The 12429-nt window shown below is 42.0% G+C and overlaps 2 protein-coding genes across 2 annotated transcripts; both read right to left on the reverse strand.

Moving 5' to 3' along the window:
• Nucleotides 1–988: 988 nt before the first annotated feature.
• hoxa10b (homeobox A10b) lies at nucleotides 989–3536 on the reverse strand (the record flags this gene model as incomplete). The annotated part of the gene is made up of 2 exons (XM_079274770.1): nucleotides 989–1814; nucleotides 2768–3536. The coding sequence occupies 2 exons, from the start codon at nucleotides 3534–3536 to the stop codon at nucleotides 1540–1542; spliced, it is 1044 nt and encodes a 347-aa protein (XP_079130896.1). The 3' UTR covers nucleotides 989–1539.
• Nucleotides 3537–7070: 3534 nt separating this feature from the next.
• On the reverse strand, nucleotides 7071–9530 carry hoxa11b (homeobox A11b; the record flags this gene model as incomplete). The annotated part of the gene is given in 3 exon segments (XM_079275596.1): nucleotides 7071–7854; nucleotides 8799–9515; nucleotides 9518–9530. Coding segments are annotated over 3 exon segments (963 nt in total). The 3' UTR covers nucleotides 7071–7621.
• Between the last annotated feature and the right edge of the window lie 2899 nt (nucleotides 9531–12429).

Here is a 12429-nt window from a genome sequence, read left to right on the forward strand (position 1 = left end):
CAGACGCATCCGGCATTTCCTACGGCGAGGCTGCTGGCAGACTGCAATGATCATAACCGAGGCCTTGTATGTCCTCTACTCCTCTCCTGGACATATACAAGCCTTAATCCTCCCATTCCCAGCCTGCGTCTTTACGTCCGGCTGTTTAGATCTCATAGAGACGCATAACATACTTTGGAGATGTGGTCTTAAAATTATAGAAATTATGAAACAATGTATCTCTAAGATTAAATCAGAATAATTCAGATCAAAAGTTAATGAAAACCCACAAGACAAAAATCATATTAAGAGCTCATTTTACGCACAACAATAAAACACTTTATTGCACTTTTTGGAATAATACTGTTTATGGGTTCGAAGCAGTCTGGGCCAAATTATTAATAAAATCGACCAGTAATTAATAGTGATTCAGTTTCCATGATGCGACGAGTTTTACTGAGGTAATCAAGGCAGTTTCGTGTTGTGGGAGAAATATAATAGCCCAACAACATGAGACTACCTAAACCACTCGCAGCCCGCTCTCCTCTTCAGGAATATCTGTGTTGTTTGTGTTTTCAAGGTGTGGAAATGATGTGATTTCTCGTATAACAGGTTAACCTGAAAATATTTTAGTGATCTGTAAAAGCTCAAAAGACAATGCTCAGGCAGATTGTGTTCATGGCCTGATGAGTGCGGAAATTCTCAAATGTTTGGAATGATTTAGTCCAGGTAGTCCAGTTGCATCCGTTACTTTACAATTAAGCAATGTATCATTTAAGAAACATATATAACAATAATAATTACTGTTTGACAATTTTTTTGCAGCAAGGACCCACTTGTTCATAATTAAAAATGATTTTGAAATAACAGTAATAATGAAAAACGAGTTCCATCACTCGTTGTGAGGTTTACATTTAAGTCTGATGTCAAGGACAGAACACAACGAAGTGTGCACAGCCGCCAGCTATATATTATCGGCCCAAACTATGAAGAACATCACCCTCTACTATACTGTAATAATATCTACAGTGCACAGAGCGGACCTATCCAAAACACAACAGCATTAGCACCGTCCACTATGTGCCAGGTTTAAGATTTAAACGCAGCTCCGTCTGTCCATCTGAATGAAATAAGAAGTCTGCAGTTGCAGGGATGGTTTTATTATTTTGACCAGAAAAAAATGTGCAAATATTCCTCAGACCCCTTGGGCTCCTTAGCTGTCACATTACGATCGACATGTAACTGTAACACAAGTATCCCAAGGGTTAGTCCTGCATGCAAAGTCCACTCAGGGTGACTATACAATATGTACAAGCCTGAAGCTCTGAAACATTGTGGTCACATTATGAACATCTTAAACACAATGGATCAACGTTACAAATGTAGCTGTTTATAAATACATATTCACGAGAAAATAAAACGTGAAAATATGAAAGAACAACAATCAATAAGTTAGCAGTAGGGTCCTATTTTCCATGGACATTCTCACAGTTGGGTGGGGGGGCTCTGCACAGGCGCCCTTGCCATGGATGGAGGAGGGCGCCAAAGACGCAGACAGTCTCATGAGAAACTGAAGTTGCCGGAGAGCTCTCGGATCCTATTCTCTCGGCTCATTTTTTTCAGTTTCATCCTCCTGTTTTGGAACCAGATTTTGACTTGCCTGTCACTGAGGTGCACACCGCGACTGATCTCCAGACGACGCTCTCTAGTCAAGTACATGTTGAAGAGAAACTCCTTCTCCAGCTCCAGAGTCTGGTGCTTGGTGTAGGGGCAGCGCTTCTTTCGGCCACTCTTAGCTGTGAGCCAGTTCGCCGTAGTTTCCATTTTTCCATCTCCTACAATAAAAATGAAAGAATGTATTAGGCAACAGGTGTGACAAAAAAAACGCACACGTCGTACCTGAAGGGAGGACTCATATTGTATTCGAAAAAATGGACTAATACCATTCAAAATCCAAAATCTAGAAAACCAGACATGCTTAAATTAATAAAAGTGTGTTTTACTGTAAACTACTGAAGATATGATTTGATATATAAAGTATTCTGTCTGAAGTGACACATACTACACACTCATATAGGATTAAAAACCCGTATAAAGAGTGTTTACTGTGTTCTATTTCATTTACGCACAGCACCATGTGATATTCCACAGCTGAAATTCAGATTTTACCAGAAACTATTTGCCCCGTTAAGCAGCGTGTAGCCAACTGCACCATTATCAAGACATAAAACGCCTGCACAGTCTACTGAAATAATAGCAAGGTCTGTGCCTGTGAAGATGGGACAATTGACATTAGAATCCTGCAAAGGACAAATGAAGAGCACTTGCTTTAAATGAAATATTAATAAAACCCTAAAAACAAGAATAATTAAAGTGCTTTTTGATCACCAAAACGTAATAGTTGCTTGTTAAAATGAATCCACATGGACAATTTGAATATCATTCTAATAAAGGACGGCTAGCAGCATATTTGTTATCTAAACACAGCTGACAAAGCACAATAGCTCTGCTCCTCGGCTCTGATTGGTTAAGTCACGTTCAATTTCGCCTCATGCCCGATAAACCGTCAGATAGCCGTTAAATGTACACCTGTGAGTGGCTGGCTGTTGAACTAAATCTTAAAACACGAATAGACAAACAGCACGTATGCCGCATGCCCTCGCGTTAATTTGTGGCTAGAAATCATTGGTTGAAATAGAACAATAGAAGCCCAAGAATTATATTCGCATGCCCTTTTATGCCGTCTGCTATTTTTCTACATTTTCTACAATGCATGTTACATCCTCACCTTTTACTGGCTTCTCTGGACACTCCACACTGCATGTCTCAGCGGGCTGAGGCGAGGATGAACTCTCCGAGGAGAGGCGGCTGTCCTCCTCTCTGGCCGGTGCGCAGGGCGCTGGGACAGGCGCCTCCTCGTGGCTCTCCCTCCGTTCCGGCTCAGCAGAGGCAGTCTGGGAGGGATGGCTGTCCAAGCGGGCAGGTCGTTGCAGAGTAAAGTGATTCACGTTTGGCTGGACATCATGGTAAACCCTGGAGGACGCGTATGTCTGAGACAGGCGGAAGTAGCCGGGGACTGGCAAAGTGCTGCCGGCAACCGGGCATGATGCAGCCGAGTAAGAAATGTCATCCACCGTGGCTCCTTTTGGACATTTGTCAGACTCATACAGGCAATAAGCGCTCTCCTCTTTTATATTCGGTGAGAATGAACACTGAGCCATATGCTGGCCGCTGGGCTGATCCACTCGGCAGGATCTCGACGTTTCCAGCCACGTTTCCATCCCTTGAACATATGGAGCAGATGACGGGATCACGCTCTGGGTGCTTGGCTCGTTGCGCTTACCGATCCCCGGGAAACAGGAGCCACCGGAGAGCCCATATGTATATTCCGACGCCGGTGGCAAATACACCCCGTTACTTTGGTAATATGAACCGCTGTCGGTTCTCACGTTTATTAGAGAGTCCACGAAAAACGAATTCCCAGCTTGGTTGTTGGGGCATGTCATCGTTGTGGTATAATTTGACGGAGGATGAAGATAGCCCTTTCTGGCTGACATTTCTTGTGCAAAACATTGCTGAATAATTACTGATACTCACGCTTCTCACTGTAGCCTGCAGCCAATTAAAACACCAGGCGGCTTCAGACTCCTCCCAGTCCGACCATTGCTCCGCTGCGTCGTATATTTAGTTTTAGGCTAAGTGGAGAGAAAACTGTGGAGGGGAAGTGGTGCATCAGAGGGTTTTAGGTAAAATCTTTAAATCTCTTTTGAATCTCACATTTTGAGCCTCGTTCCCCACCTATAAGCCCAGAGCTGCCTGTGTGAACAACCCTTATATGACAACTCGGCTGTTGAACCCCAACAATCATGTACAAAATGCATGGCTTCATGGCCAGTTTTACAGCACTGTAAAAATGGAGGGTTCTAGAGGTGCCTCTGAGAAGCACAGGGTGCATCAAAGATCCAAAAGGTCCTGTGTGACTCTTTGGTCGTGGGACTCTTAACCCTTCTGGTGCTGCTCTGATGACTATTATTGGACTGTGTCTAAAATTCCTCATGGTCTGTCCAAAAGTAGTGCAGACAGTGTTTCATCTCCACACCTTGCCATGTCGAACCAGTGCAAAGACACTTCCTTTAGAGCCCTCGAGCTTTTGTGATTGTGGTGTGAATGTTTTGGGTGCAAATGTCATGATTGCGCCCAGACACCTTTTACGGCAAAGGCTCTGTTGAGCATTTATAAAAGGTGACACGCAGGAACGCTGAAGTAAGCGCCACAGCGGAACAATGCCCTGTAGCTTCCTTTTTCTTAACGATCACTTGATATTGGCAGGACTGAAAGAAATGTTTGCTACAATAGAGATGACATAAGAGCTCGTTTATTTTGCGATTAGGCCATATCCTAAAGAATTGGACGTTTCTCCACGTATGCACATAGGAAGAAACACGCAGACCTATTCCTAGGCCTTCACATAAGTTTATTTCAAATCAACTCTTAATACCCGTTACACCCATGCATAAAACGCCCAATATGCCCTGAAAAGGTTTTTTAATTCATTCGTTTTTTTTAATGCATGACAGATCTTTATCGTCTCGCTCTCATAGTTTTCGTCCTTGATGAAATGTTTGAAACAAACAGGCCAGAGTTGGAGATAATGAGAAAAATAAAAACAACCAATAAAAAACAACCAGAAAGCAAAACAAAACAAATCAAGAGAGCTTGATAATTGAGGTCTAATGTCATAATATTACATTTAGTTTTCATTTCAAATAAGCAGGACCAATAATCAAACATGGATCATTTTTGTAATAGGCTGTGGTTGTGAAGTTGCCGTGCAAGTGAATAAAAATGTGAATTAAGTGGATATGTGTTGACAACGAGTGAACACAAATCGCTAGCCTGGACTGCTGCAATATTTAAAATACAATAAAAATGCAGTCAATACATCAACACCGTCGTGGAAAAGACCTTCTTAGGAGTCTACAGCGCCTACAGATTTAGATCAGCCTGAAGATGTCTCCAAAAGTGGGTGAAATAGCTACACCATCGGCTACCACCATTTTCCTATAAGTCTGGAGCCATACAGTCTAGAAATTTATGTACAGCCATTTCATATGGCGTCAAACCTGCAGCATGTCTGGCTGCAATGAATGATAATAATCATTAACCCTTCTGGCTTATTTCCTGTGATGTTTCAGTGCGCGCTGTGGGTGAGATTATATTATTACTCCCATAAAACCTTTTTTTATTTATTAAATTAAAAGTAAGAAAAAATGTTAGAAATAAAAATCCCATACTGACTGTTTTATGTCAAAATGTCTCTCTGCTGGTGTCTGTCTATGCGCGCACGCACAACTACACACACAAATTAACTTTTCGAAAGATATACGAATGGGGAAACGTTGCAGACACACACACACACACACACACACACACACACACACACACACACACACACACACACATGGGACACACGTTTTAACAAGCTGGATCTTAACAGTGAACAAAAGGTATGGGACAGTATTTTGTATAACAACTAAACAACACAAATCGAATGTAAGTTTTATCAAATGAAGTACGTTTTAAACTGTTTCTGGATTGTAAAAGTTAGTGAGCAACAATGTTTGTAATATAGGCCTTATAGTAATCCTATTTGTCAGTGCACATTAGTCACTCCAGGCCTACAACATCTGGAAAACTGCAACCTTCATTAAATGTGATGCTCAAAGAGATAAACATGCTCAATTTACTTCCGGTGATTTTGCTGTCATGACATCATAACATCTGCGCCTATGATGATAAAACAGCGTCTACAGTTTTCAGACAACATGGAACAATAAAACCCACTTCTTTGAATCACATTCGGAAAGCCCGCGTTGACATGTCTGTGCCTACCTTAACAATGAAATCCTGCGGTGGTGACATATTTCAAAGCAACCGAGTAGCGAGTCAAACTACTTTCATATCTCAATTCACGGCAATGACATTGATCTGAGGTGCGCCACCCAGTGGACGAAGACGGCACAGCACACAATGCAACACAACACAAACGCAGAACAATCCTACTGCGGGACGATGCGGAAACAAATGACGCCGGAAAGGTCCGTGAACACAAGCTTTCAATGGTCCCGGCCGTTGTTTTCAGCCCCTTAGTCACAGTTAATAACCTTGGTCTCAGACGCTTTATTGCACTACACTCCAAATGCTCCAGACGAATCCGCGTTTTATGGCCAAGTTACTGGAGCAACTGGGAGGATGTGCAGCAATCAAAGCGGAATTCCTGGGAGCCTCACAGGATGCACAGTATAAGGAAGGCATCAGGGCCCTTATTAGCTTATGGTAGGCCATTCAAGTTGTTTTCAGGGGCCTGGTGGTGGACACAAAGCCACCTAAAGCCAATTTTTACCCATCTCTTTATGTGCGCGGGCTTCATTTGACCTTCCCATGCAGGTTAACATAAATCTTCAAATTCATAGCATGTAGGATATTTGGATTAAAGTGCTCCACATGATATATGAATGACCATATAGGGATGCTTGTAACAGTGATTTGCCCTATAGTGTCACTTCCTTATTAGCTGACTGTCAGTGGATGCAATTAATAAAGTATTCTTTGATGAGCATATAATCACACAAATACATTCATATTCTTTGGAATAACGAGGCCTGTTACATCTTTGCATTCAAACAAGTGTCAAGATTGTGTGAGTAAGCCTAACAGGCATGTTAGGTCAGAAAGCAGCCTTTCCTCATCGCCCCAGAAATGAATGAACCATTTGTAATGGATATCAAACAATAACTGCAGCGGATCCCATTTCCAGCCATGAGGGAATAAAAATCACCAGACCTACATATCATGCATCTGATACGGTGCACGTGCTGGCATCTAAAATAAAATATAGGATTCTGTTTCATTTGGGGGGTTTGCTCTTTTATCAGCGGTTTGCCTTTTGGATGAAGTTCGGGAATAATCCAACTTTACGGACAGAGCTCAACAAAGCGCCTGCACTGACGGGGCATATCACTGATCCGCACACAGTCTTTAACCATGCAACATTGACCGGTCATTTTGGGGGGGGGGGGGGGGTTAGTGATTCAAAAACACACAAAATTGGTTTATAGTCACCGGAGTTGTATTTGTACAATAAAGTTAAAATATTACAAGAAAGAAAATAAAATACACAAACAGTAGTTTGGTGTCAAGATATCTGGCCATACAAGTGGCGTGTGAATACAGTGGAAACAATTTAGATTCTATAGAATTTAATAAAATAGAAAATAGTTTTTAGGTTTTTTTATAGGTTTTTTTTTTTAAATTGCAGGACAGTAATCTCCGTGTATTATTAAATAATACAGAAGGGATTCCGGCACATCTGCCTTTTGAGTAAGTACGCCATACACGCAACCACATCACTTTAAACCTGGGAAGACTGTTGGTCGGTCAGGCAAGCGGAATAACAACCATATTTATCATTATTAACAATAATAATAATGTCAACGGTGTTTAGTGACAAAATAGTGTATAAATAGTAAAGAATTATATATGAAGTCTGCACATTAAAAAAGTCGCCATCCTGTATACTATGTAGAAGTGTCTTGGTGACTGGCAGAATGGCTGCATGTCAGTGAAAGTCTTTGTTCAGTGTTTATAGCAGGGGGTTCGTGGTGTAGTACTGTAAACGGTCTCTGTTCAGTTTCTTTTCCTTCATCCTCCTGTTCTGAAACCAGATTTTGACCTGGCGATCTGTCAGATTGAGCATCCGCGAGAGCTGCATACGCTTCTCTTTGTTGATGTAAACGCTGAAAAAGAATTCCCTCTCCAGTTCTCTGATCTGATACTTTGAATATGGACATCTCTTTTTGCGCGTCCTCTGGCCACCTGGGAGATAAATAAATAAAACGGCAAAAGGTCACCACATGAGATATGGACACATTACAACAACATGTAATCTTGTATCCATTTGCTGCTCTGGTGGTGGTCGACAAGAGCTTTGGAGTTCAAGTGTTTCCCTCCTCTCAGACATGACCGAGATTTGTAAACAAAGACTGGACATGTCGGACATAAAGGGACTGCATGGGAAGTTGTGAAAACTGAAATCTGTAAAAGCACCCCGGATGGCGTTTAAGAGTGAGCGCGTGGGCCTAAACCAAACAGTCATGAGTATCGTGTATCTGGTCTGCTTGTATTGCCCGCTTTTGATTTCACTGTGCGTAAAGTGCTGTTGTTGTTTTAGTGTCAGTGAGGGCACATTCCAACAAAAGCAGTTGTTAAATGAAATCCTCACAAATCCTTTGAATTTGTAAATATTTATCTTTGAATAGGGAGCAGGGTTTAAGACTTAATCTGCACCAAAGTCGCATTAAAATGCCCCAGGAGCCACTTTAGTCGACCCAGAATAAACCACATTATGAACCCAAAATATATACGTTAAATAACGTTCAAACATTATTATAATCACATGGACAGAAATATTGGAGGTATAAGATATCCCAAATGGTCTTATTTCAATCGTATTTTATAAATATTATTTGCCATATGAATGAAGTTTACAGGCCAAACATACACGGATATTTAAACGCACTTTGCAGAAAAAAAAAGTGGAGATCTTGTTTGAAATCTTGGAAGACAAGCTTAACGCCAAAGTCTTCACGGCCAATTTCAATCCCAAGCACGTGATCTTGTCGTTTATAACATAGTTTTGTTATAGGGTAAATCTGCAGCCCCTCCATAAACCTTACGTGCTTATAAAACAGCATATAAAAGGCTTTAAGAGCAACGCGTTACATTTTCCTCCTTCTCGTATTCAGCAGGGCTATACTCACTGCTGCTCTTGCTCTGTTTCTCCTCGCTGTGGCTGGAGGACGACTTGGGGCTGCAGCTCTCCGCCATGTCCGAGCACGGATGAGCCGGAGCGGGACTTGTTTTTGCGGCGTGTCTGTCCGAGTCTGCTGCTTGTGCTGTCGGTGTTGTGCTGCCCTCTGCGCTCGGGTAGGCAGTGTCGAAGAACTGGTCAAACGCATGTGGCAGGACGCCGTTCCTGCCAACGCTGCCATAGAATCCGGGAGTCGGGTTGGAGGCGCTGGAGTGACTGCCGCAGGAGCTCCCTTTCACCAGGATCTCTCCCCCCCTCGAGGTCTGGCTCGTCCATCCGTCCCTATGCACGATGTCCTCAGGGTAGCAGTGTGACAGGCTCCCCCTGCTGTGGTGCCATTTACTGGACGTATCAATCGCATAGTCTCTGAAAGCCACCTCTCTCACGGACGGGACCTGTGGCAAGGCTGAGGACTGGTAGGGGTATGTCATGGGGCAAGAGGACTGGCTCTGGGTTAAATAATGTGGGAGACCTGAGAAGTCTGCTCCGGAGACGTAGTAAGTGCAGCTCGGTAAATACATATTAGAGCCAGAAATCCGCTCATCAAAATCCATATTCTGCTGTTGGAAACGTCCTATAATAGTCCTCGCATAGTTCCTGCGCTGCGCTGCGCTCCAGTCACATTGAGGCAGAGTGGTGGAGCAGAAATCCTTAGCTGACGTGGGGATCCATCTCTATCCATTGCTGAGGGCCAAAAGCCATGTGACCACTGGCACAAAATGACAGATAGCCTACGCCTCAATGTGTAGGCTATATGAGGCAATGCGTTTATGAAGTAGACCGTTGGCTGTATGGGAAAGGAAAATGCTGAGAGGGGATTTGGCTCAATCTTGCACAATTTGGGCTATTTTGAAAAGCATTTGAAATTCGGGTTCTTTTTCATTGAGCTTCTGTGACTCATGCTGTGGACTGGTATCGTTAAATTACCGCATTAAAGTCGAACAAAAGAAATATTTGTATCCAATTTCATTCCACAACCTGCCATTTGTACCTTTCGGTTCGTTTTTAGATCTAGCACTCACCTTAACCCTAACCTTAAACTCTGCAGGGGCAGAAGACCAAGCAACGCAACGCGATTTAGACTTTGCTACGCATGTGAGACTTAATCAGAGGCTAAAATAACATTTAATAATAGGCAAAAAGAGAGAAAATCCTGAGTACGATATGGTCTTATTTTAAGAAAAGCAAGACTTGTAATGCATGCGTAAACCGTAGGACAGCATTTAATCAATTACATATATTTAAAGGATTTCATAAATGAGCAAATGAAAGGTTTGAATTCGTCGCCTCTCTGTGTGTATTTCTCTGGCTATATATAGACTCCTCTCCTCAAGTGGCGGTGCAATGAGAGTCATGCTGCACTTTTGTCAGGCATCAGTTCAGTTTGGCACCCAGGACAAACAGACAAAGGCCTGCAAGACATCCTCGGTATATCTTTCTTATGGTTGCTGGTTGTTTGGGCCAGCATTTTCGGGGTCATTAAAGCAAGCCTGCTTGACTCTGATGCTAACTTCACAATGCCCAATTGTTGATGTTGAAGTGCATGCGCATTGTGTCTGTTTGTACGCGTAAAAGTTGATAAGAGGCCAGGCCAGGAAGCTGCCTGAAAGAAGGGGCTAATCAGGCGACATATACGCATGCGTTTAACGTCTCATGCAAACATATAATGTTGTTTATAGGCTAGGAACAAGAAAGGCCTTTGCCAGAGGGGCTCCAGACTTTGCATCGCCTGTTCTCTCTTTTCGCAACGCCCAATATAAACCTTTGGACACGGGCTATTTCCCACACTCCAATCCATTTTCATTTGTCATCACTACTGAGTGGGCACATGTGTCACATATCACTAATCCTGTTATGCTGCCAATTTTAGAATTTAGTCCAAATTCACTTTTCATAAATCAAAGCCTGTGAATTCGTCATGTGGAGGGAAGCATTAGCAAACGGTGTAATGTTTCACTCTAGCCGGTGGTTTGCTGTTTGACTTCAACGGCGAGTTGTCATATGTTAAATAGTTATTAATTTGGTGATTAGAATGGTTTTACGTGATAAACTTGACGCCAATTCCTATTTTTATTCCACTGTGAATTATTCAGCCACTCGTGCGCAGCGCCAGCCTTCAGGCCAAGGCTGCATGGAGTGGCCCAGCTTGTCACATTAAACCTCTTTTAACAACTGTTTTCAAACAATTTCAACATCACTTAATTAAGACTGATGGGCTTAACACGGTTTAACCCGAGCCAGTAGATGAACATGCACACTATAGGTGAGAACGTTTTCATTGGTATCGAGTATTACGCGTGTTGGCTAAACAAAATGCTGGTAAACCTTGACCTCCACTCGGTTGTTTTATTTCGGAAAAGAAATGCGCAAAAAACTAGCCAAATAAGAACTTGTGTTGAGAATGTCATCTCCGAGGGTTAATACTTTGAATACAAATGCTTAATTAACAATTAACACAGTCAAATAGTTTGTTGATATGATGTTTGTCATTGCTTAAACAAGCACTTGCAGCTGAGACGCCTCAGAAGAATAAATATGATATTTATTTCAGTGTAAAATGTCAAATCTGAAAGTATGAAATACATTTACAGCGGCCACTGGTGATGTGGCTGTTAGGAGGCCGCTAATGGGGATTTAAAAAATAAAAGCATGTTTTCTGAGTTACTCAGAATTTTCCTTAGACACGCTAGGAGGGCTGTGGTTTAACTTAACTGCCTGAAAATATGTGTGAGTCTATTTCACAAGGGGCCATTTTGTAATGTTTAGGTAGAATGTGCTATAAAACACAACAACTTAAAAAACCAATAAAACTTTCTGGATTCACAAATTCAACCTTGCATTAATCCACAGATATCTGTCTGTCGAGCAGATGTTGTAAGATTGCAAAAGGCAGAAGGTTAAATTTAACGCACATCAATCACACTTCCTGTCTGACTGCCTTCACTTTAAACTGTGGATGTCTATTTATAATGTTGTCCAACAATGTTGTAATAGTGGTGAATGCAGTTTTAGTTATATCTTGTCAATAGCTGTAAACACTGAGAAAATATATTGCCGTTATGATGAGATGCAACAAAACATCAATCAAAGAAAATGTTGCAGGAGAGACAGATGTAAAGTAACATAACATTTAGATCCAACATCCAGAGAGAGAGAGAGAGAGAGAGAGAGAGAGAGAGAGAGAGAGAGAGAGAGAGAGAGAGAGAGAGAGAGAGAGAGAGAGAGAGAGAGAGAGAGAGAGAGAGAGAGAGACATGTTCTGTTCATGTTCTGTTTCAGGCCCGTTTAAATAAAGTGTGTATTTGTTACTGTGTTTTTGTTGTTGTTTTTACTTTATTTGTTGAATTTCCCTCTTTGGAAAATGGAAACGTTTTAATTCCAGTTTTTACTAATTTTCCGATTTCGTATAATATTTTAAATATCAGTGATTTGGCTATTATTAGTGCTCTGAAGCGACTGCTTTATAGTGGCACCAGAGAGGCACGCTCCAGACCCGCATACGAGACTTTTTGGAGTGAGGTGCATTAATCTGTTTGGCTGTTAGGGGGAGCAATGACACAGAACAACAGAGGGGACAGAACA

The sequence above is a fragment of the Melanostigma gelatinosum genome, assembly GCF_949748355.1.
Source record: "Melanostigma gelatinosum genome assembly, chromosome: 9".
Taxonomy (NCBI): Eukaryota; Metazoa; Chordata; class Actinopteri; order Perciformes; family Zoarcidae; genus Melanostigma; species Melanostigma gelatinosum.